The following is a 23,050-nucleotide window of genomic DNA, read 5'->3' as shown; positions in this document are numbered from 1 at the left end:
CCTTGTATGTTTGCCTGCCACATGGATCAAGGGTCCATTTAGTAAGCAGTACACAAGGATGAAAAGGTTTTACACTTAGGGACTACTCTCATCAAAAGAAAAAAATATCTCGCTCTGCATAGCCAGCTCTTGATGACATTTGTGCATTGAAAAAAATTCTTTGTAATTATGTGAGTTTGAAGTGTACTCTGCTTTACAAATAAACACTACATTTTTTAAGATTTTACTATAAATCAACTCATGTAGGAATTCAAAATGGAAGGAAGAGGCTCATTTATTTTGTTTCTAACTTTATGAAGAATTATTCACCTTGTCGGAAATATCCTATCACCGATGGAAATGCCACTCCTGATATTGGAATCACTAATACATTTGTGATGTCTCTACATATATGTATAACAATTTCACCAAATTTGTAGGATTTACATATGAAAATTCATGTTATTTTAGAATACATCCTGTAATTATTACCATGGAATAGTTATGTTATGAGCTACTTTTCTTTTTTATCATCTTTGCAATTAGAATTAGATGTTTTATGTATATATACATGTTGTGGTAACGACAAAGTGATGGTAGATTGAAATAATCTTTTATTTTTATTTTATATGTTTTTTCACTAGAGCCATATCTCCTCAATCCCCAAAAAAGGAGAAAAAAAATTTTTAAACGAGGGTGACCTACAAGTTTTTGTACACATAAAGTCATCCTCTATCTCACAAGAGCAGCTGATCACAATTTGTTTCATGAATAAAGGTGTGGATATGATCGCATATGGATAGATCTAAACAACACTTACCCTAGAAAGAAAAAAAAATGAAAAAAAATGCAACTAAAAAGAAAAAGCAACATCAAAGATTTTTTAGTGATGAGAATCCTCATTTATATTTCAAGTTAATGTAGTTTTTTAAATAAAGGGAAAAACTGGGCATAAATTCCTCCTTTCCTTTGGCTTAGTGAAATTATTTATTCAGTATAAAATCCTGATGTGTTCCACATATTAGGGATAAATGGACATTATATCTTGTTATGAATTAATTAATTTAAAAGATGCATTGTCCTGGATTATCACATAGGCTGAATATAATGACAAGAGTCCTTAAAAGTGAAAAGAGAGGCAAAAGAGTTGAGAGTCAGAAGAAGGTGAGGCCATAGAGACACAATGGTGCTGACTTTGAAGATGGAGAACACAGACCATGAATCACAGAATGTGAGCAACCTGTAGAAGATAGAAGAGGCATGGAAATGGATCCTCCTTGGAAGCCTCCAGTAAGGAACACAGTCCTGCCAACATCTTGATTTCATCCCAACTGGACCCACTTTGGACTGCTTTTTAATCTACAAAACTGTAAGATAATATAATTCTGTTGCTGAAAGCCATTCCGTGTGAAGTGATTTGTTACCAGGGTGATAGGAAACAAATAATGGTGAACTGATTTTGGACAAGGGTGCCAAGACAATCCAGTAGGGAAAAAATAGTCTTTTCAACAAATGCTGTTGGAACGAGATATCCACAATCAAAAGAAAGACGTTGTACCTCCACTTCACACCGTACACAAAAGTTAACGATCAAAATGGATCGTTAACATACATGTAAGAACTAAAACTAGAACACTTGGATAAAACAGAGCAAACTGTTGTGAACTTGGGTTAGTCAATGGTCTCTTAAATAAGAAACCAAGAGCAAGCAAGAATAAAAATCTAAGTTGGACTTTATGATATTTAAAAACTATTGTACATCAAAGGAGAACTTCAAGAGTGTAAAAAGAAAACAGAGAATAGGAAAATATATTTGCATGTCTTATATCTGATCATAAAAGGCCTATACATCTAGAAAATTTAAGAAGTACTACAATTCAACAATGAAAAGACAAAAGAAACTCATAAAAAGATCAGCAAAGAAGATAAAACTAATAAAAAGATAAGCAAAGAAGATAAATAGCCAATAAACACTTGGAAAGACATTTAACATCATAAGTTATTAAGAAGAGGTAAATCAAGGGGTGCCTGGTGGCTTAGTTCAGCATCTGGGTCCTGATTTTGGCTTAGGTCATGACATCAGACTTGTAGAATCAAGCCCATGTCCAGCTCCTCGCTAAGCGGGGAGTCTGGGATTCTCTCTTTCTCTCTGCCCTTCACCCCTCCTTTCTTTCTCTCTCCTTCTCTCTCTCTCTCTCTCTCTCTCTCTCAAATAAATAAATAAATTCTTAAGAAAAGAAACCATAAATCAAAACCACAATTATATACCACCTCACATCCAAGTATCTAAAAGATAATTACTTGTATCAGGATGAGGAAAAGCTGGAACCCACATACTTTGCTGATGTGACGGCAAACTGGCAGGGTTAATTTGGAAGACAGTTTGGTAATTTCTCAGGATGTTACTTAGAGGTACATCATGTGAATCAGCAATTCTACTCCTAGGTATCTTCTCAAGACAAATGAAAACATATGTCCATACAAAGTTTGTACAAGAATGCTCATAGCAGCATTGTTCATAACTGGCAAAAGTAGAAAATATAAAACGTGTCAGTTGATGAGTGAGTAAACAAAATATGGTGTGTTCATATAAAGGAATATTACTTGGCAATAAAAACAAAGTAATCATACATGCTACAACATCAATGAAAAAGAAAAATACGACAAACTGGCCTATTTGGGGGTGGCATATTTTATCACCTTTCAAATGTCACCACCTTCTCAACCACGGGGACTTTCCCATCTCTTGTGAACTTTGAAAATTTTGTGTATTTGTACCTCACAAACAAGAAAGGACTTTTCCCTCTCAGAGTCTAAGTTTAATTTCCCTTTCCCTTAGTTCATTTTCACCCAATCATCCAGTTTCATTTTCTTAAAATCTCTAACATTAACTGAAAATATTTCTACATGTATGTGTTTATTTAGTATGTAGTCACTCTTCTAAATAGAGTCTCCATAGAATAAGGGTCATCCCTGTTGTCCTCACTGCTGTATCCCAATGCCTAGTTGACACCTGGAACTCAAGAAATATTTTCTTAAAAAAAATGAATAAGCCCCCAAAAGCACTCAAGCTTTCCTGTTTAAAATGCATTTCATTGAAATGAATATGTTGACACTCAGAAAGCTTTTCTCACCTGCACTAGTCAGGCAAGATTCCTGCTCTGATCTCCCTTGCCCTGACATCCATAGCCTTGACCACATGTCACAGGCCTAACACTGAGAATGTTCTGTAGTATTGGCTCAGGCAATTAAACTCTTCACTCTTTCAGTTCTAGGTGAGACCTCTTTAAGCCATGGAGAGAAGCAATCATACAGTGACTGAGTTCATCCTGGTGGGCTTCACGACAGACCCAGTGATGCAGCTGGTCCTGTTTGTGGTATTCCTTGGCGTGTACTCTCTGACTGTGGTAGCAAATGCCACCCTCATAGTGTTGATCTGTAATGACTCCCGGCTGCACACACCCATGTATTTTTTCATTGGGAATCTATCTTTTCTGGATATCTGGTATTCCTCCGTCTACACACCAAAGATCCTCATGACCTGCATCTCTGAAGACAAAAGCATCTCCTTTGCTGGCTGTGTCTGTCAGTTCTTCTTCTCTGCTGGGTTGGCATATAGTGAGTGTTACCTGTTGGCCGCCATGGCTTATGACCGCTATGCAGCCATTTCCAACCCCCTGCTGTATGCTCAGACCATGTCAAGTAGACTGTGCATCTGTTTGGTTTTATACTCCTATACTGGAGGTTTTGTCAATGCAATAATACTTACCAGTAACACATTCACATTGGATTTTTGTGGTGACAATGTCATCGACGATTTTTTCTGTGATGTCCCACCACTGGTGAAATTGGCATGTGATGTGAAGGAGAGCTATCAGGCTGTGTTGTACTTCCTCCTGGCCTCCAATGTCATCACTCCCACGGCGCTCATCCTTGCTTCCTACATGTTCATCATTGCTGCCATCTTAAGGATCCGCTCCACCCAGGGCCGACGCAAGGCCTTCTCCACATGCTCCTCCCACCTGGTCTCAGTCACGTTGTACTATGGCTCCATTCTCTACATCTACTCTCGCCCAAGTTCCAGCTATTCTCTTGAGAGGGACAAAATGGTATCAACATTTTATACTGTGCTATTCCCCATGTTGAATCCCATGATCTATAGTCTAAGGAATAAGGATGTGAAAGAAGCTCTGAAAAAGCTCATCTGGTTAACACAATCAGATGTCTAAGTTGATACGTTTCTCAAATCAGTGCTCAGAAAAAAAGGGCTGCTTCAGGAGAAGTTTAGGGAACTGACTTTTTTAAACAACACCCCTTTTTTCTAGTCAAATCCAGTGACAAAAATTTTGTGCGTATTAGTTTGATTTGCTTTAGTGATCAGACTATAATTTATACTACAACATATTGATTCAATTCAATATTAATATAGTTTTTAAAAAGCAACATTAGGGTTTAATGCAAAATAAAACTATATATGTTGTTTCTACAATCCCAAAAGATTAAATTTACTTTGCTATCTCCCCTAGGTTTGGCCTATTTTTTCCCCTACATACTGAGCTTTCTGAAAATGTGAAGAAATTCTGGAGACATGTAATATACCCCAAATCCTTCTCATCCAGTACTTACAGTTATTCTGTGATAGAAGAATTAAAAAATGTTGAGGCACCTGAGTGGCTCAGTTGATTGAGCATCTGACTCTTGATTCAGGGTTGTGGGATTGAGCCCCACATTAGGCTCTATGCTCAGTGGAGAGTCTGCTTGAGATTCTCACCCTCTCCCTCTAGCTCTCTCTCTCTCTCTCAAATAAATTAAATTAAATTAATAAATAAATAAAAATCTTTTTTAAAAAAATAAGAAAATATTAAGAATATTGTGATGAAAAGAGAAGGTGCTATTTTTGATGAATGCAGAGGAAAAGAAAGACTGGAAGTGTCAGAAGAAATGCTGAAGTGACTCCATCTAGTTCTAAACTTTTAATTTAAATGTATTTTATAACTGTGTCCATTACAGTAATAGCTCTTGTCTTTCAATAATAAAGTACTAACTGGTGAGGCACAAGCTACTCATTAGTCACATGTAACTAATAATCCTTAATATTCACTGTGTTTGTAAGTATTTAAAAAATATCAACTAAATCTGTCATGTACTGGTTATTGAGCCATAAGTTTCTTCATGTATAAGATGATCTGGTGGGGGGAAAAAAGAAGTATTGAGTCTAGAATACAGTGGGGTTTTGTTAGTTGGTTTGTTTCAGTTCTTTCCTAATCTTTTTCTCCATGAGGAGACTATGTGATGTTATGAGGTGAGAGAGTATAAAGTAGAACACTCATTCTGTTCTCCATGGAGAAATCACTGTTTTGAGGTGATACAAAATTTCAGAAATACATATCTCTCCATGGAATTAGAAAGGTACTTTGGATGTTTGTTTATTTGCTCGTCCTAAAAAACTATTAAACATATTGCCTAACATTAAATTGATGTAGAAGATACAAGATTTACAAAGATATTTTCTATAGACTCAATTAGCACTTTATGAAGAAATATGGAGAGAATGCCTTCTAAAAATAAACACTTGTAAACTCTTTAGTAAATTTCCAGAAGTTTAGCCAGTCTAGATATTTTCCCCACACAATAAAATTGGCTTTCCAAGGTTCAAAGACAAACTGGTTGCACAAAAACTATCCAGTTACTTTTTTCTTTCCAAGACCCCCCAAAGATAATCAAGAGGATGAGCTTTGTGTAAATATAGCACTACTAAAAATAAAAGACAATATTGTAAAACATCAAACAACCCGATGTTATAAGGTTTAAAATAGTTTAATCACAAAATAATAATAAACAATTAAAGAGTGATGTGTCACTCTTTTCCTCAATGTGTCATTCCTTTAAGTATGGGTTATGTTTACTTGAGAATTTCAATGATTACCAACATACATATAAGCCAATAATTTGGAAAATTATGCAATAAGAACATTCTGCAAAAAGATAACCTTCATCTCTGCAGCCTTATGGTTTGTGTTGCTTTCCAGAAGGCGTCTTTGACGTCTTTGTTTCTCAGGCTATAGATGAGAGGGTTGAGCAATGGGTTGACCACAGTGTAGAACAGAGCAGCCACTTTGTCTCTCTCCAGGGAATAGGTGGAACTTGGCCTTGAATACATGAAAAGCAAGGATCCATAGAAGAGCATGACCGAAATGAGGTGTGAAGCACAGGTGGAGAAGGCTTTGCGCCTTCCTGAAGCTGAGCGGATCCTCAGGATAGCCAGAAGGATGTTGCAATAGGAAACCAGGATGGCAAGAATGCTGGAGAGGACTGTGAAGCCCACCACACCCAGGAGGACTTTTTCATAGATGTGGGTATCTGTACAAGACATTTTTACCAATGGTGGTGCATCACAGAAGAAGTGGTCAATGATATTTTTACCACAGAAACTCAAGCGGAAAGTGTTAGCAGTATGAGCTATGGCATTCAAAAGTCCTCCTAAGTAGGAGCCGGCAACAAGCCCAGTACAGAGAGAATTGGACATCATACTTGAATAAAGCAATGGGTTACAGATTGCTGCATACCGGTCATATGCCATGGCTGCTAGGAGATAGCATTCGGTGTAGGCTACAACACAGGAAAAGAACAACTGGGCTCCACATCCAGCCAAGGAAATACGTTTATCTTCTGAGACACAATTAGCCAAGATTTTGGGAGTATACACAGAAGTGTACCAAAAATCCAAAAAGGACAAATTGCCAATGAAGAAGTACATAGGGGTGTGCAAGCGGGAATCAATTCGAATTAGGATAACCAGGGTCATGTTCCCTGACAAAGTCATCAAATAGAGCATCAGAAATATTCCAAATAGAATCAGCTGCCACCGTGGGTCTGCTGAGAAGCCCACCAAGATGAATTCAGTCAGAATGGTACGGTTTCCTACTTCCATGTCCACAGAGGAGAAAGCCTGACAAAGGTTTTGAGGGGGAAAAAAATCATTTTGTGATTTTTCTATTAAAATAAACAAAGGTATAAGTTAAATCAGTAATTACTAGGGCATTTATGGACTTTTATCTATGATTAACTAGAATGATAGAACTTCAGTCTGTGACTTGGGAAGACCACAGGAATTGCTATTCAAATCTGATTGTGAAATTAGGGCTTTCACTTATTAATTTTTAATGCAGGGTAAGTCCCTTAGTCCCACCAAACAGAGAAGAAAAATGAAGCCCTCAGCAGTTTGTTTGATTGAGTAAAGAAGACATGCATGAAAATATCCAACCCAATGTCAAGTACATAGTAACTGCTGAAAAAATTTTAGTATCCTTCATGCATCGTTGAGGATTTATGTGTCAGGCTTTATGCTGATAATTATATAGATACCAATATACTATACCACTCCTGTGACTATCAATACAACATTTACATATAATATGATATAATATAATATATATGTTACTCGCTGTACCAGTTAATATCCTAAATGCTAACCCTGAACCACACAATCCTCTCCACAACTTTATAAAGTAGATACTATTATGATTCTCATGGAGTTTAAGAAAAAATTCCACAGTCACAGAATAGGTCACCAGCAGAGCTGGTATTTGAACCCAAAATTTTCCTTACCAAGAGTATGTGCTTGGGACGCCTGGGTGGCTCAGTGGTTGAGCATCTACCTTACACTGAGGTCGTGATCCCAGGATCCTGGGATCCAGTTCCATATCAGGCTCCCCGCAGGAGCCTGCTTCGCCCTCTGCCTGTGTCTCTGCCTCTCTCTGTATGTCTCATGAATAAATAAATAACATCTTTAAAACAAAAAAGAGTATGTACTCTCAATTGTTAAGCCATTTATGTCTTTTAGAAGTAAACTTTTTTCTCTTGCTGGGCTGGCTAAGACAATATATAATCCTCTGATAACCTGAATTTCTTTAATTAACAAAAAGATCTTTTAAAAAGCTTTTTTTTTAGAGAGGCGGGGCAAGATGGCAGAGGAGTAGGGTCCCCAACTCACCTGGCCCCACCAACTTACCTAGGTAACCTTCAAATCGTCCTGAACACCTACAAATCTGACTTGACATTTAAAGAGAGAACATCCTGAATGTTACAGAGAGAAAGGTTCTGGATTCTAACAACGTAGCAAAGTGGGGAAAAAATAAAATAAAATAAATAAAATAAAATAAAATAAAATAAAATAAAATAAATAAAATAAATAAAATAAAATAAAAATAAAAATAAAATAAAAAAGAGTCCAGTGGGGGAGGGGCCCCGTGAGGAGCCAGGCTAAGGGGGGCGGCGGGAGCCTCGGGGACAGGAAAGCCCCACCCCAGAGAAGCGGGAACCTTAAAAAAACCACACCGGATTCTTCCCGGAGGGAAAGGTGCTCAGCAGGGAGCTCGGGCAGGATACCAGGAGGGGCATGGAGCCCCCAGATCCCCGGGGTCACTAACAGAGGAGGTGCCCCCCGGGGGAGAGCCGCCGCACACCGTGGGCCGAGCTCCCTAAAGGGCTGGAGAGCTCCTGGGGGGGCTCGGGGAAAGCTCTGACGGCTCAGCTCGGAGGGGGCTGCACGGCTCCAGGAGCGCGATCCCAGCAGTGCAGGTCCCGAATCCCAGGGCATCGGGGGACACAGCCCAGGATCTTGCACTTCCCCGAGACAGACGGAGGCAGGAAGGGCCCAAGACAGCGAGGATGCTCCTGCTGCAGGGTGCCCTGAGCTGTGCAGGTCAGTGCCCCCTGCCCCTGGAGCACCCAGGCCCCTGCAGACGGGGACCTGCTATGGGAGTTACTGCAGGAGCTGACTCCAGAGCTGGAGACCTGGCTGCCGCTGGGGTGGCTATTCCTCCTGGTGTCACCCTGTGCCTGGGACTGAGTGGGGCCACCAGGGAGCGGGGGCTTCACGTGGTAAACAGCTCCCACTGAGCCCGCAACGTGGGGGGGGGGGCGGGGCATCTCCTCCAGGTGCACACACCTGAGAATCAGCACAGCAGGCCCCTCCCCCAGAAGACCAGCTGGGAGGACAGGGGAAGAGCAAGTTCTTGACCGAGCAGCGCTGGAAAGTTCCAGGGGAAGTCGAGAGATTTACAGTATATAGAACTAGAGGCAACCCCTCCTTTTTTCTTTTTTCCTTTTTCCAGTATAACTCGTTTTTATATCAGACTAAAAATTCCCAATATTTTTTCTCTTTTCCCATCTTAACTACAATATTTTACCAACTCTTAATTTTTAACTTTCTTCCATTTTGGCTTTCATATTTCTACAATTACAGGTCTTAGATATATTTTCCACTTCTAGATTCCTTTCAACATACTCAACTTAATTTTGGGAGATATACAAGATAGGTTTTTGTTTGTTTGTTTGTTTGTTTTCCCTGCCTCATATTGTTCTACAAAGGTGGAAGTTAATACCTTCTAAAAGATGATCAGCATGCACCCAGAAACAAGTGGTATACCGAGCTGGTTCATTCTGTGAGATTCCTCATTCCCATTTTGCCCCCCTCTTTTATCTCATTTATGCTTTGGTGGTCAATGTTGGGGCTTTCTACAAATGTTTCTGGTTTATATAAGTTTGGGACTGAGCATCTTCTAACATACAGAAATTAATATACTCAGAACCAAGAGGATCACACTCTAGGAATCCTCAGATAGGCTACATTCTCCCTCTACTACAACTTCGTCATGACCATCTCCCAGTCCCCGCCCCTTTTCTCTCTTTTTTTTTTCTCTTTTCTTTTTTTCTTTCCTCTTTAATTTTGCTTTTTTCTCTTCTTTTTTTTCTTCTTCTTTGGGATTCTTGGCCTTTTATTTTTACTACTTTGTTTTAAAATTTGTTTTTCAGTTTAGTGGTCCTTTTGTTTTATTTTGTTCTGATCTTTGTTTTCAATTTCTGGCCTCTGACCTCATTAGAATCATCTAGGGTGAAATTTACTTAGGTTGTGGTTGATTTTCTTGATGCAGCCCGCTCATACAGCCACTCTGCACTAAGCGAAATGATTAGAATGAAGAACTCACCACAAAAGAAAGAATCAGAAACAGTCCTCTCTCCTACAGAGTTATAAAATTTGGATTACAATTCAATGTCAGAAAGCCAGTTCAGAAGCACAATTATAAAGCTACTGGTGGCTCTGGAAAAAAAAAGCATTAAGGACTCAAGAGACTTCATGACTGCAGACGTTAGTCCTAATAAGGCCAAAATCAAAAATCAATTAAATGAGATGCAACCCAAACTGCAAGTCCTAACGATGAGGGTTAATGAGGTAGAAGAAAGAGTGAGTGACATTGAAGACTAGTTGATGGCAAGGAAGGATGCTGAGGAAAAAAGAGAAAAACAATTAAAAGACCATGAGGAAAGGTTAAGGGAAATAAATGATAGCCTCAGAAAGAAAAATCTACATATAATTAGGGTTCCAGAGGGGACCGAGAGGGACAGAGGGACAGAAAGCATATTTGAACAAATCATAGCTGAGAACTTCCCCAATTTGGGGAGGGAAACAGGCATTCAGATCCAGGAGATAGAGAGGTCCCTCTCAAAATCAATAAAAACCATTCAACACCTCAACATTTAATAGTGAAACTTGCAAATTCCAAAGAGAAATTCCTTAAAGCAGCAAGAGACAAGAGATCCCTAACTTATATGGGGAGAAATATTAGATTAACAGCAGACCTCTCCACAGAGACCCGGCAGGCCAGAAAGGGCTGGCAGGATATATGCAAGGTCCTAAATGAGAACATGCAGCCAAGAATACTTTATCCAGCAAGGCTCTCATTCAGAATAGAAGGAGAGATAAAGAGCTTCCAAGATAGGCAGAAACTGAATGAATATGTGACCACCAAACCATCTCTGCAAGAAATAGTAAGGGGGACTCTGTAAAAGAAAGAGGAAGCACAAAGAAATAATCCACAAAAAAAGGGACTGAAAGGTATCATGACACTAAATTCATATCTTTCAGTAGTAACTCAACGTGAATGGGCTAAATGATCCCATCAAAAGGCGCAGGGTTTCAGACTGGATAAAAAAGCAAGACCCATCTATTTTCTATCTACAAGAGACTCATTTGAGATGTAAGGACACCTCCAGCCTCAAAATTAGGTTGGAAAACCATTTAACATTCAAATGGTCCTCAAAGGAAAGCAGGGGTAGTAATCCTCATATCAGATAAATTAAACTTTATCCCAAAGACTGTAGTAAGAGATGAAAAGGGACACTATATCATACTTAAAGGGTCTATCCAACAAGAGGACCTAACAATAATGAATATTTAAGCCCCTAATATGGGAGCTTCCAAGTATATCAATCAATTAATGACCAAAGTAAAGACATATTTAGATAATAATACACTAATACTGGGAGACCTCAACATGGTGCTTTCTGCAAATGACAGATATTCTAAGCACAGCATCACCAAAGAAACAAGATCTTTAAATAATACACTGGACCAGATTGATTTCACAGATATATACAGAAATTTGCATCTGAACCCAACTGAATACACATTTTTCTCAAGTGCACATGGAACTTTCTACAGAATAGACCACATACTAGGTCTCAAATCAGGTCTCAACCAATACCAAAAGATTGGGATTGTCCCCCGCATATTTTCAGACCACAATACTTTGAAACTAGAACTCAATCACAGGAAGAAATTTAGAAGAATCTCAAACACATGGAAGTTAAAGAGCATCCTGCTAAAAGAGGAATGAGTCAACCAGGAAATTAGAGAAGAATTAAAAAGATTCATGAAAACTAATGAAAATGAAGATACAACCATTCAAAATCTGTGGGATACAGCAAAAGCAGTCCTGAGAGAGAAAAACATCTCAATACAAGCATCCCTCAAAAAATTGGAAACAAACTCAAATACACAAGCTAACTTCGCACCTAAAGGACCTGGAGAAAGAACAGCAAATTAAACCTACACCAAGCAGAAGAAGAGAGTTAATAAAGATTTGAGCAGAACTCAATGAAATAGAGACCAGAAGAACTGTAGAACAGATCAACAAAACCAGGAGTTGGTTCTTTGAAAGAAAAAATAAGATAGATAAACCATTAGCCAGCCTTATTATAAAGAAAAAAGATTCAAATTAATAAAATCATGAATGAGAAAGGAGAGATCACCACCAATACCAAGAAAATACAAACAATTTTAAAAACATAATATGAGCAGCTATATGCCAATAAATTAGACAATCTAAAAGCAATGGACACATTTCTGGAAAACCACAAACTACCAAAATTAGAACAGGAAGAAATAGAAAACCTGAACAGGCCAATAACCAGGGAGTAAATTGAAGCAGTCATCAAAAACCTCCCAAGGTACAAAAGCCCAGGGTCAGATGGCTTCCCAGGGGAATTCTATCAAACCTTTAAAGAAGAAAGAATACCTATTCTACTAAAGCTGTTCAGAAAGATAGAAAGGGGCAGAATACTTTCAAACTCGTTCTATGAGGCCAGCATCACCTTAATTCCAAAACCAGACAAAGACCCCACCAAAAAGGAGAATTATAGACCAATATCTCTGATGAACACAGATGCAAAAATTCTCAACAAGATACTAGCCAATAGGATCCAGTCGTACATTAAGCAGATTATTCACCATGACCAAGTGGGGTTTATCCCCGGGATGCAAGACTGGTTCAACACTCGTAAAGCAATCAATGTGATTGATCATATCAGCAAGAGAAAAAAACAAGAACCATATGATCCTCTCAATAGATGCAGAGAAAGCATTTGACAAAATACAGCATCCATTCTTGATCGAAACTCCTCAGAGTGTAGTGATAGAGGGAACATTCCTCAGCATCTTAAAAGCCATCTATAAAAAGCCTACAGAAAATATTATTCTCAATAAGGATCACTGAGAGACTTTCCTCTAAGATCAGGAATACAACAAGGATGTCCATTCTCACCACTGCTATTCAACATAGTACTAGAAGTCCTCGCCTCAGAAATCAGGCAACAAAAAGAAATAAAAGGCATTCAAATTGGCAAAGAAGAAGTCAAACTCTCCCTCTTCGCAGATGACATGATATTGCACATAGAAAATCCCAAAGACTCCACTCCAAGATTGCTAGAACTCATACAGCAATTTGGCAGTGTGGCAGGATATAAAACCAATGCCCAGAAGTCAGTGGCATTTCTATTCACTAACAATGAGACTAAAGAAAGAGAAATTAAGGAGTCAATCCCATTTACGATTGCACCCAAAAGCATAAGATACCTAGGAATAAACCTAACCAAAGAGGTAAAGGATTGGGCAGCCCAGGTGGCTCAGTGGTTTAGTGCCGACTTCAGTCCAGGGTGTGATCCTGAAGACCTGGGATTGAGTCCCAAATTGGACTTCCTACATGGAACCAGCTTCTCCCTCTGCCTGTGTCTCTGCCTCTGTGTGTGTGTGTGTGTGTGTGTGTCTGTGTCATGAATAAATTAATAAAATCTTTTAAAAAACAAAAAGGTAAAGAATCTATACCCTGAAAACTACAGAACACTTCTGAAAGAAATTGAGGAAGACACAAAAGAGATGGAAAAATATTCCAGGCTCATGGATTAGAAGAATTAATATCGTGAACATGTCTATGCTGTCCGGGGCAATTTACACGTTCAATGCAATCACTATCAAAATACCATGGACTTTCTTGAGAGAGTTTTAACAAATCATCTTAAGATTTGTGTGGAATCAGAAAAGACCCAGAATAGCCAGGGGAATATTAAAAAAGAAAACCAGAGCTGGGGGCATCACAATTTCAGATTTCAGGTTGTACTACAAACCTGTTATCATCAAGACTGTGTGGTATAGGCACAAAAACAGAAACATAGATCAATAGAACAGAATAGAGAACCCAGAAATGGGCCCTCAACTCTATGATCAACTAATAATTGACAAAGCCAGAAAGACTATCCATTGGAAAAAGGACAGTCTCTTCAATAAATGGTGCTGGGAAAATTGAATAGCCACATGCAGAAGAATGAAACCAGACCACTCTCTTACACCAGACAAAAAGATAAACTCAAAATGGATGAAAGATCTAAATGTGATACAAGAATCCATCAAAATCCTAGAGGAGAACACAGGCAACACCCTTTTGGAATTCGGCAACAGTAACTTCTTGCAAGACACCTCTCTGAAGGCAAGAGAAACAAAAGCAGGGATCCCTGGGTGGTGCAGTGGTTTGGCGCCTGCCTTTGGCCCAGGGCGCGATCCTGGAGACCCGGGATCGAATCCCACATCGGGGTCTCGGTGCATGGAGCCTGCTTCTCCTTCTGCCTGTGTCTCTGCCTCTCTCTCTGTGTGTGTGTGACTATCATAAATAAATAAAAATTTTAAAAAATGGTGAAAATTTAAAAAAAAGAGAAACAAAAGCAAAAATGAACTATAGGGATTTCATCAAGATAAAAAGCTTCTGCACAGCAAGAGAAACAGTCAACAAAACTAAAAGACAACCTACAGAATGGGAGAAGATATTTGCAAACGACCTAGCAGATAAAGGTCTAGTATCCAAGATCTATAAAGAACTTATTAAATTCAACAGCATAGAAACAAACAATCCAATCATGAAATGGGCAAAAGACATAAACAGAAATCTCACAGAGGAAGACATAGACATGGCCAACATGCACATGAGAAAATGCTCCGCATCACTTGCCATCAGGGAAATACAAATCAAAACCACAATGAGATACCACCTCACACTAGTGAGAATGGGAAAAATTAACAAGACAGGAAACAACAAATGTTGGAGAGGATGTGGAGAAAGGGGAACCCTCCTGCACTGTTGGTGGGAATGTGAACTGGTGCAGCCACTCTGGAAAACTGTGTGGAGGTTCCTCAAAGAAAAAATATATCTGCCCTATGACCTAGCAATTGCACTGCTGGGTATTTACCCCAAAGATACAGATGCAATGAAAGACCGAGGCACCTGCACCCCAATGTTTATAATAGCAATGTCCACAATAGCCAAACTGTGGAAGGATCCTCGGTGTCCATCAACAGATGAATGGATAAAGAAGATGTGGCCTATGTGTACAATGGAATATTCCTCAGCCATTAGAAATGACGAATACCCACCATTTGCTTCGATGTGGATGGAACTGGAGGGTATTACGCTGAGTGAAGTGAGTCAATAGGAGAAGGACAAACATTATATGCTCTCATTCATACGGGGAATATTATAAATAGTGAAAGGGGATAAAGGGTTAAGGAGAAAAAGTGAGTGAAAATATCAGTGAGGGTGAGAAAACATGAACCTAGGTCTGGGAAATGAATGGGTGGTGGAAGGGGAGATGTGTGGGAGGATGGAGTGACTGGATGATGGACACTGAGGGGGGCACTTGGCAGGATGAGCACTGGGTGTTATGCTATATGTTGGCAAAGCAAACTCCAATAAAAAAAACATACCAGGGCAGCCCTGGTGACTCAGCAGTTTAGTGCTGCCTTTGGCCCAGGGTGTGATCCTAGAGACCTGGGATCAAGTCCCACATCGGGCTCCCTGCATGGAGTCTGCTTCTCCCTTTGCCTGTGTCTCTGCCTCTCTCTCTCTCTGTCTGTGTCTCATGAATAAATAAACTATTTAGAAAAAAACATACTAAAAAAAGCCTTCTTTAAAAACATTTTCCCCACCTTCTCTTGTTGATATGAGATTCATATACAGAGCTGAGTTATTTTTTGATATAGTAAATGCTGAACATTAGGAAGAGCCCAAATTTTGGCATCAAGGATTCATTGAGAAGCTGTGAATACTTCCAACTTATCTTTAGCTTTAAAGCTCTGAGGGACGCTCAGCTGTTTATAAACTCCTGCCTTCAGCCCAGGGCATGATCCTGGAGTCCCGGGTTGAAGTCCCACATGGGGATCCCTGCGTGGAGGCTGCTTCTCCCTCTGCCTATGTCTCTGCCTCTCTTTCTCTCTCTGTGTGTGTGTGTGTGTGTCTCAAGAATAAATAAATAAAATCTTTTTTAAAAAAAACACTTCTGATGGATACTCTAAAAAGAGGAATCTAATTTAAAACATACAGAATTGGGGCTGATGCCCCAGTAACCAGCTGACTGTCCCTTAGCTAAAAAAGGTAGTGGGAGAAAGCCAATACTGAGAGAGGATTGTGATTTATTTCCATGTTTGAAACATTTTCCTTTGAGCTAAGACAGAATCAGTTTGTAACTAGGATGTAAATGTGAATTTTCTACCCCAGGGTCTACTATTGCTGCTTGTTAGGAAGGCAGGTATCTTAATCTTTAAATATTAAGGGTCCTGGAATGCCTGGGTGACTAGCAGTTGAACGTCTGCCTTTGGCTCAGGGCATGATCCCAGGGTCCAGGATCAAGTCTTGCATTGGGCTCCTTGCAAGTACCCTGCTTCTCCCTCGGCCTGTCTCTGCCTCTTTGTGTGTGTGTATGTGTGTGTGTGTGTGTGTGTGTGTGTGTGTGTCTCATGAATAAATAAATAAAATTTTTTAAAAAATATTAAGTGTCCTTATGTTTCAAATGTAGCTGATAATGTTCAGAGAAAACATGACTTGATCAGTGACATTGTGGTAGGTAAAGCTTGGAATCCTGAACATCATTCATTTCTCCATTATCATATAATGGATCTCATCTATTTAGCACACAAACCACACATGCTTACACCCCCTTCCATAAGTAGGCTTTAACCTATCTTTACAACTCTCTCTCACTACTTGTCTTCATCTATTTAGGACTTCAGCCAAACTAAATTACTCACATTAATTGATTTCCCCTTAAATATCTTACAACTCAAGAGCTTCACATTTCTAGTGCTATGCTGGTGTTCATTTGTACACTATAATTTTTTCTGAATTTGCTCATGCTTGAGTAATTGTTACCTTGACAGGGATTTATGGTCATTATATTGATAATGTGCAAACCGGTGGGTGATAGCCATCATCTCAATAGTTACTATGAACTTCCTCTGCTGTGTTATCGCTTATCTATATAATGAAAAATACCTGTGCCTTATTAAGTTTATCTTTAATATGATATAACTTGAGGGAAAATGGAAATATCTGACAGTGGTTATATTGCTACTTGTCTACTCTTACCCTCTGGAGTGGCAAATAACTGAAAAAAATTAATAATTTTTTGGTCTACTGATCAAAGTCTTCACAAAAAAAGATATACTGAAATAAGACCTGAGAAATGACTCCAGTGCTAGCCCACTGTAGGAGTAAGGAGGAAAAGACAGCAGTTCCATGAGAAGAAAGAACATATATCAGAGTCCTCACATGAGAGAGTCTGGTGGGCTCAAAAGGCTGAAAGAGGTTAAGTAAAGATGTTGCAGGGAGGAACCAGTGAGTGAACCACAGGAGTGATCAGCTCACAAAGCCTATTGAAAGCCACATTAAGGATTTTGGATCTTGGGGAAAATAGAGCAGAGTTTGAACAAAACAAGAGGATGGGGATTGCTGGTGTTAAGAGGGCCTAGTATTTTAATAGAGTGATGAGAACAGACCTTTGCCAGACATTTGAATGGGATTTTCAGGAGATTAGGGTATGAGCACAGACTCTGATCTAGTTTTCCCAAGACATACTGTCATCTTCTAACTCCTGAATATGGTTTATTGTCCATTTTTGTCCATCATCATGCAATGACACAATAAGATCTCTCTTTTTTCTTTACTGCTGTATCTAACACATAAATAACTGTTCCCATCAACTAATTGTCACTGAATAAATATTTCTAGAATGAATAAATGGGTAATTATCTTTATATCTTGAAGTTGTTTTCCCCCAAAGTACCATCTACTTCTGAACTAGCACAGACTACTTAGGACAAATTTACCTTCAACTGGACTTTCCTATTCAGTGTACTTTATCACTTGAGAAGGAAGATTATTAAAGGAAGGACTCATAACCATCACACTCCAGATGTCCCAAAATCCACCTTGAATTTGAAATAAATTGCAATTATAGTGTTGTGAAATAAAAGACAGAAAAAGTCTGACCCAATCATGCTAAAGCATCCCATATAGAATAGTTTTTAGTTTTTCAAGATGTGTGTTCCCCTCTTCCCTGCTCCTTCCACTGGAGCACTAAACATTCAGGGGAAGAATATGTCCCTCTAACACCTGAAAACTAATGGCAAGAAGTGATAATATCACACACTAGTAGTTTGGACTGCACAGAGCACCAGAACCACTACAGTCCAAAAGCATGTCAACTTTATTCCCTTCTTGTTTACCCTACCGAGTATGACATAGTGTAACTACCAGACTGAATTTCAAATTCTAGATGAAGGCTAAGCATATCACTAGTGGACTCCTTATTTAGAAGCTTGTGTGTCTGTGTGTAGATGTGTGTGCATTTGGCATAACAATGATCCTTTGAGAGCCATGCCTGACACTGTATCCCACTTCTAATTGAGCTAAGGCCAAAGAGAGACCAAACCACTTAACTACTCCTGGTTCCAGTTGCTTACCCTTGACCAGAAAGGACAGATGCTGCAAGTGACAGGCTTTTCCCTTTCCTCTGATATTTTGGCAGGCTTTGTTGGACTCAATATATGTGTTTTTCTCAACAGACCTTTGAGACCTCTTCCACAGAGTAGCCCAGTCTCTACACCTCAGTCTCTAAAGAATTAATTAGAGTGCATTTAGAATATGGGGATGATATACTAATTAGGATATGATGAGATGAAAAATATTTCACTAAAATTTTACACTCTTAGCATTAATCACAATATAATCATAAATGTGTCTGAGAATAGAAACTCTCCAAATTATTTGAATTAAACTTTTTTTAGAGTGTGTCATTTGTGGTCCATAATTTTTTTTTATTACCAGAAAATATTCTACACTTCCTTGTCTACATGACACTTCCAGGGTACATTTCCCTCTCTCATTTATTAAGAAATTCCTATTAAACCCTAATGCTATGGGTCGAATGGAAACTCTAATTCATATGTTGACTAATAGTGACTCAGAATGTGTATTTGGATATAGGGTCTCTATAGAAGTGATTAAGTTAAAAGGCACCTGGGTGGTTCAGTAGGCTAAGCATCTACCTATTGATTTCAGCTCAAGTCATGATCTTAGGGTCCTGGAATCAAGTCCCAAGTCTCCATGCACAGTGTAGAGTCAGCTTGAGGATTCTCTCTCTCCCTCTCCCTCTTCTCCTCCCATTCATGATTTCTCTCTCTCTCTCTCTATCTCTCTAATAAATAAATAAATCTTTTTTAAAAATAATTAAATTAAAATGAGATGGTTAGGATGAGCTCTAATCCAATCTGACCCAAGTCTTCACAAAAAGAAGAGATGGAAATTTTTACACACAAAGATGTACCAGAGCTACTTGTGCACAGAAAAGACCATGTGAGGAGAAAGCAGGAGGGTGGCTTCCTGCAAGCAAAGGAAAGAAGCCTCAGAACAAATCAACCTTAATGGCACCTTCATCTTGGCCTTTTAGTCTCCAGAACTATGAGAAAGTAAATTTCTGTTGTTTCAGCCACCCAGTCAGTCTGTGGCATTCTGTTATGGCAACACTAACAAATGAATATACTTGGTCACCGACACTAGGGCTCTTTTGTGTGGTATAGTTTCATGTTTTATATTTATTATTATTATTATTATTATTATTTATTCATTCATGAGAGATACAGAGAGAGAGAGGCAGAGATACAAGCAGAGGGAGAAGCAGGCTCCCTGCAGGGACCCTGATGTGGGACTCGATCCCAAAATTCTGGAATCACGCTCTGAGCCAAGGGCAGATGCTCAACTGCTGACCCACCCAGGCATCCCGCTTCATGTTTTATACATAAAAAGACTTAAAATTAGGAAATGTGAGACATCGTGATGAAACATTCTCTAAGTTGCTATGAATTCATATATAAAACTGAACCAGCAAAGAAACCCAAACATTCATAGTTCTTTAATGGCTGTCAATTATTGATTCACCTAATAGAGATTTTCACAATTAATCTTCTCATTGGGTATAAAACTTTTTAAAATCTGTCTAGTTACTATTTCTATCTACATCTCCATTTCTATCTTCATACAGCTCCTATTCTTTTTTCCTTGATTATTCTAATTGTTAGGAAACATTTCTTCACTGGAAGCTCACTGTGACTCTGGGTTATCTGTTCTTTCCTGCGTCTGCTGCAAAAAAAAAAAAATCTTTGCATAATGGCAAGCAAAAAAACAGAATAGAAGAAAACAAAACAAAAACGACTCCCGACTCCCTTTCACCCTTCTCAGAATTCTAAGAATTTTAGACTCTGTTCCCAGCTGGCAGGCATAGCAGTTTTTCCAAATATACCCACTTATTTATTTTAAGCACATATTCAAATACATTAGCCCCAACTTAAAAAGACTATTGCAGTTAAGGGTTTCCACATTCTCCAATAATTTTATTTTTTGCTTTTTTCATTATGTCTGAGAGTCTTGGCTAATAGCGATGATGTGAAGATCACCAAAAAAAACCTATATAGCCATGTTTCCCAAGTACTTTCTTTTAAGAAAATGGTGCCTTATCTAACATTTTCTTCAGAGCCTCTTTAACATCCTTATTTCTTAAGCTATAGATCAAGGGATTCAACAATGGTATCACCACAGTATAGAACACTGACACCACTTTATCCCTTTCCAGAGCATAACTGGTACTTGGTCTGGAGTAAATAAAGAGAATAGAGCCATAGTACAAGGTGACAGCTGTCAGATGAGAGCCACAGGTGGAGACAGCTTTGAGGCGGCCCTGAGTGGAGCGGATCTTCAAGATAGCAGCAATGATGAAGAGGTAAGAGGCCAGGATCAGCAGAGTGGGAGCAATGACATTGGAGGCCAGTATGAAGTAGAGCACAGCCTGGTAGCTCTCCTTCACATCGCAGGCCAGCTTTACAAGGGGTGGCAGGTCACAGAAATAATCATCAATGACATTGCTCCCACAGAAGCTCAGGGTAAATGTCTCACTGGTAATGATGGTTGAGTTAAGAAAGCCACCAAGGTATGAAGCTGCAACAAGACTGGCACATAACCTTGAGGACATTGTCTGGGAATAAAGCAAAGGGTTGGAGATGGCCACATAGCGGTCATAAGCCATGGCAGCCAACAGGTAACACTCACTGTATGCCAGACCAGCAGAGAAGAAGAACTGAGCTAGGCAGCCAGCAAAAGATATGCTTTTGTCTTCAGCCATACAAGTCCTAAGAATTTGGGGAGCATAGACAGAAGAGTACCAGAGATCAAGGAATGAAAGATTCCCAATGAAGAAATACATGGCTGTGTGGAGCCGAGAATCAGCACAGATCAGAGAAATCAGAGTCATGTTCCCTGAAAGACTGGTGACATAGATGAAGAGGAAAATAACAAAGAGTACTTTCTGTAACCACAAGTCTGCTGTGAACCCTAGAAGTATAAATTCTTTCACTTCAGTGAAATTTTTCTCATCCATTGATCTTGGGTTTCGATGGTCCTTTCCTGTGAAAAGATTAATAAAATGTCAGTAGATCATTATATCAACCTCCCTCATCATTTGCCATTTTAGATCACTGAAATACCCAACTGATGCATGTATGTTGTTCATCGTGAGACATGAACACCATGCCATAAGTATCACGCATTTTAGATGATGAGAAATCAGTCCTATGCTGCCAGAGGAGATCAGTTATCATGCACATAACATAACGTGAGTCACCATATTCTTTTCTTTGAGTATAGTTGACACACAATGTTACATTAGTTTCAGGTGTGCAACCTAGTGATCCAACAAGTTTATACATTATGCTGTGTCATCACAAATGTAGCCATCATCTGTCACCATACAAAGCTATTAAAATTCCATTTTTTTCAACAGTTCATAATATTTTTGTATATTTTTATTGGAGTTCGATTTGCCAATATATAGTATAACACCCAGTGCCCAACCCATCAAGTGCTGCCCTCAGTGTCCGTCACCCAGTAACCCCATCCCCCTGCCCACCTCCCCTTCCACTACCCCTTGTTTGTTAGGGTACTCATTATACTGTACCTTTTACTCCCTGTCACCGTATATCTTTCAACTAATTTTCCCTCCTTTTCGGGAGAGGGTGATTGAGTTATCTTTTCTCTTTGCATTTGATGGAGCACCTTGTGAAAGATATAAAAAAGAAGGTCTGGTTTCTGTACTGGTCATTGTCTCCTTTTGTCTTTACTAGGAAATTCTACGAAGAAGCATGCTTTTACTATTCTAATAGTATTTTAGAATATCATCATAAATGCATTTACTATAATTTCCTTGAAAGCAATAACTACATTGTATTCAACTTTTATCCTCAAAACCAATTTTATGCATCTATGCATAAAATAAAAGTATGTAACTTGAATAATAGAATAGTTTTCCTTTGACAGTAGGAATGTGAGCTCTAGCTACTTGTATGACACTCAAATGGATGCTGAAAAGAAGCAACTTGTTCATCAACGGATAATTGTGTTCATAATGTGGTTGAATTTCCTATAAAGAGTTAAAACAAACAAAACACTTGAACTGGCCAAACTGAATGGTTTAGAGCAATACCACAAGCTGAATATGGCCCATAAAGATATCTAGGTTCTAGTTCCTGGAACCTGGGAATATTACCTTATATGAAGAAAGACTCATTAAGTTCAAAATCAAGAATCTTGAGATGGAAAGATTATCATAGTGGGCCCTTAATGCAATCACAAATACCCTTATAGGAAAGGGGCAGAGGGAAATTTGACTACAGACACAGGAGGAGGAAGCAGTGTGGCCGTAGAAGCAGAGACTGGACTGGTAGAACCACAGGGAATACCAGCACTACCAGGCATTTGAGGCAAAGATTGGATTCTCCAATGGAGCCTCTGGGAGGACAGTAGTCCTGCCAACACCTTGATTTTGACCCAGTGATATTGAGTTTGGACTTATGACCTCCAGAACTTTAAGAAAATAAATTTTTCTTGTTTTATGCCACCAAGTGGATGGTGATTTGTTAATACAAAAAGTTGTGGAATTGAACGTTTGACAGTTTTTTTTTCTCTTTCTGGGGCAGACACAGGAGGCGGGTGTATTGCCAGCAGTGCAGGAAGCACCATTTCCACTTGTCTGTGTTAAACCCCCAGAGCATCTACTACTCCAGCACAGCACAAAGAAAAAAGAG

The 23,050-nt window shown here is 39.0% G+C and overlaps 3 protein-coding genes across 3 annotated transcripts; 1 reads left to right on the top strand and 2 right to left on the bottom strand.

The window, feature by feature from the left end:
• Positions 1-3,272: 3,272 nt before the first annotated feature.
• Positions 3,273-4,208, top strand: LOC129494367 (olfactory receptor 1013-like). The gene has a single exon (XM_055301246.1). It carries the CDS (start codon positions 3,273-3,275, stop codon positions 4,206-4,208), a length of 936 nt encoding a protein of 311 aa, XP_055157221.1.
• A 1,763-nt stretch (positions 4,209-5,971) lies between these two features.
• On the bottom strand, positions 5,972-6,925 carry LOC129494195 (olfactory receptor 9G4). Its single transcript, XM_055300946.1, has one exon. The coding sequence runs from the start codon at positions 6,908-6,910 to the stop codon at positions 5,972-5,974; it is 939 nt and encodes a 312-aa protein (XP_055156921.1). The 5' UTR covers positions 6,911-6,925.
• Positions 6,926-20,412: 13,487 nt separating this feature from the next.
• Positions 20,413-21,348, bottom strand: LOC129494194 (olfactory receptor 1013-like). Its single transcript, XM_055300945.1, has one exon. It carries the CDS (start codon positions 21,346-21,348, stop codon positions 20,413-20,415), a length of 936 nt encoding a protein of 311 aa, XP_055156920.1.
• Positions 21,349-23,050: the final 1,702 nt, after the last annotated feature.

This window comes from Nyctereutes procyonoides, unplaced genomic scaffold, assembly GCF_905146905.1.
Source record: "Nyctereutes procyonoides isolate TBG_1078 unplaced genomic scaffold, NYPRO_anot_genome, whole genome shotgun sequence".
Taxonomy (NCBI): Eukaryota; Metazoa; Chordata; class Mammalia; order Carnivora; family Canidae; genus Nyctereutes; species Nyctereutes procyonoides.
Note: the sequence above shows the minus strand (reverse complement) of the source record. Positions and strands in the feature narration are given on the sequence as shown.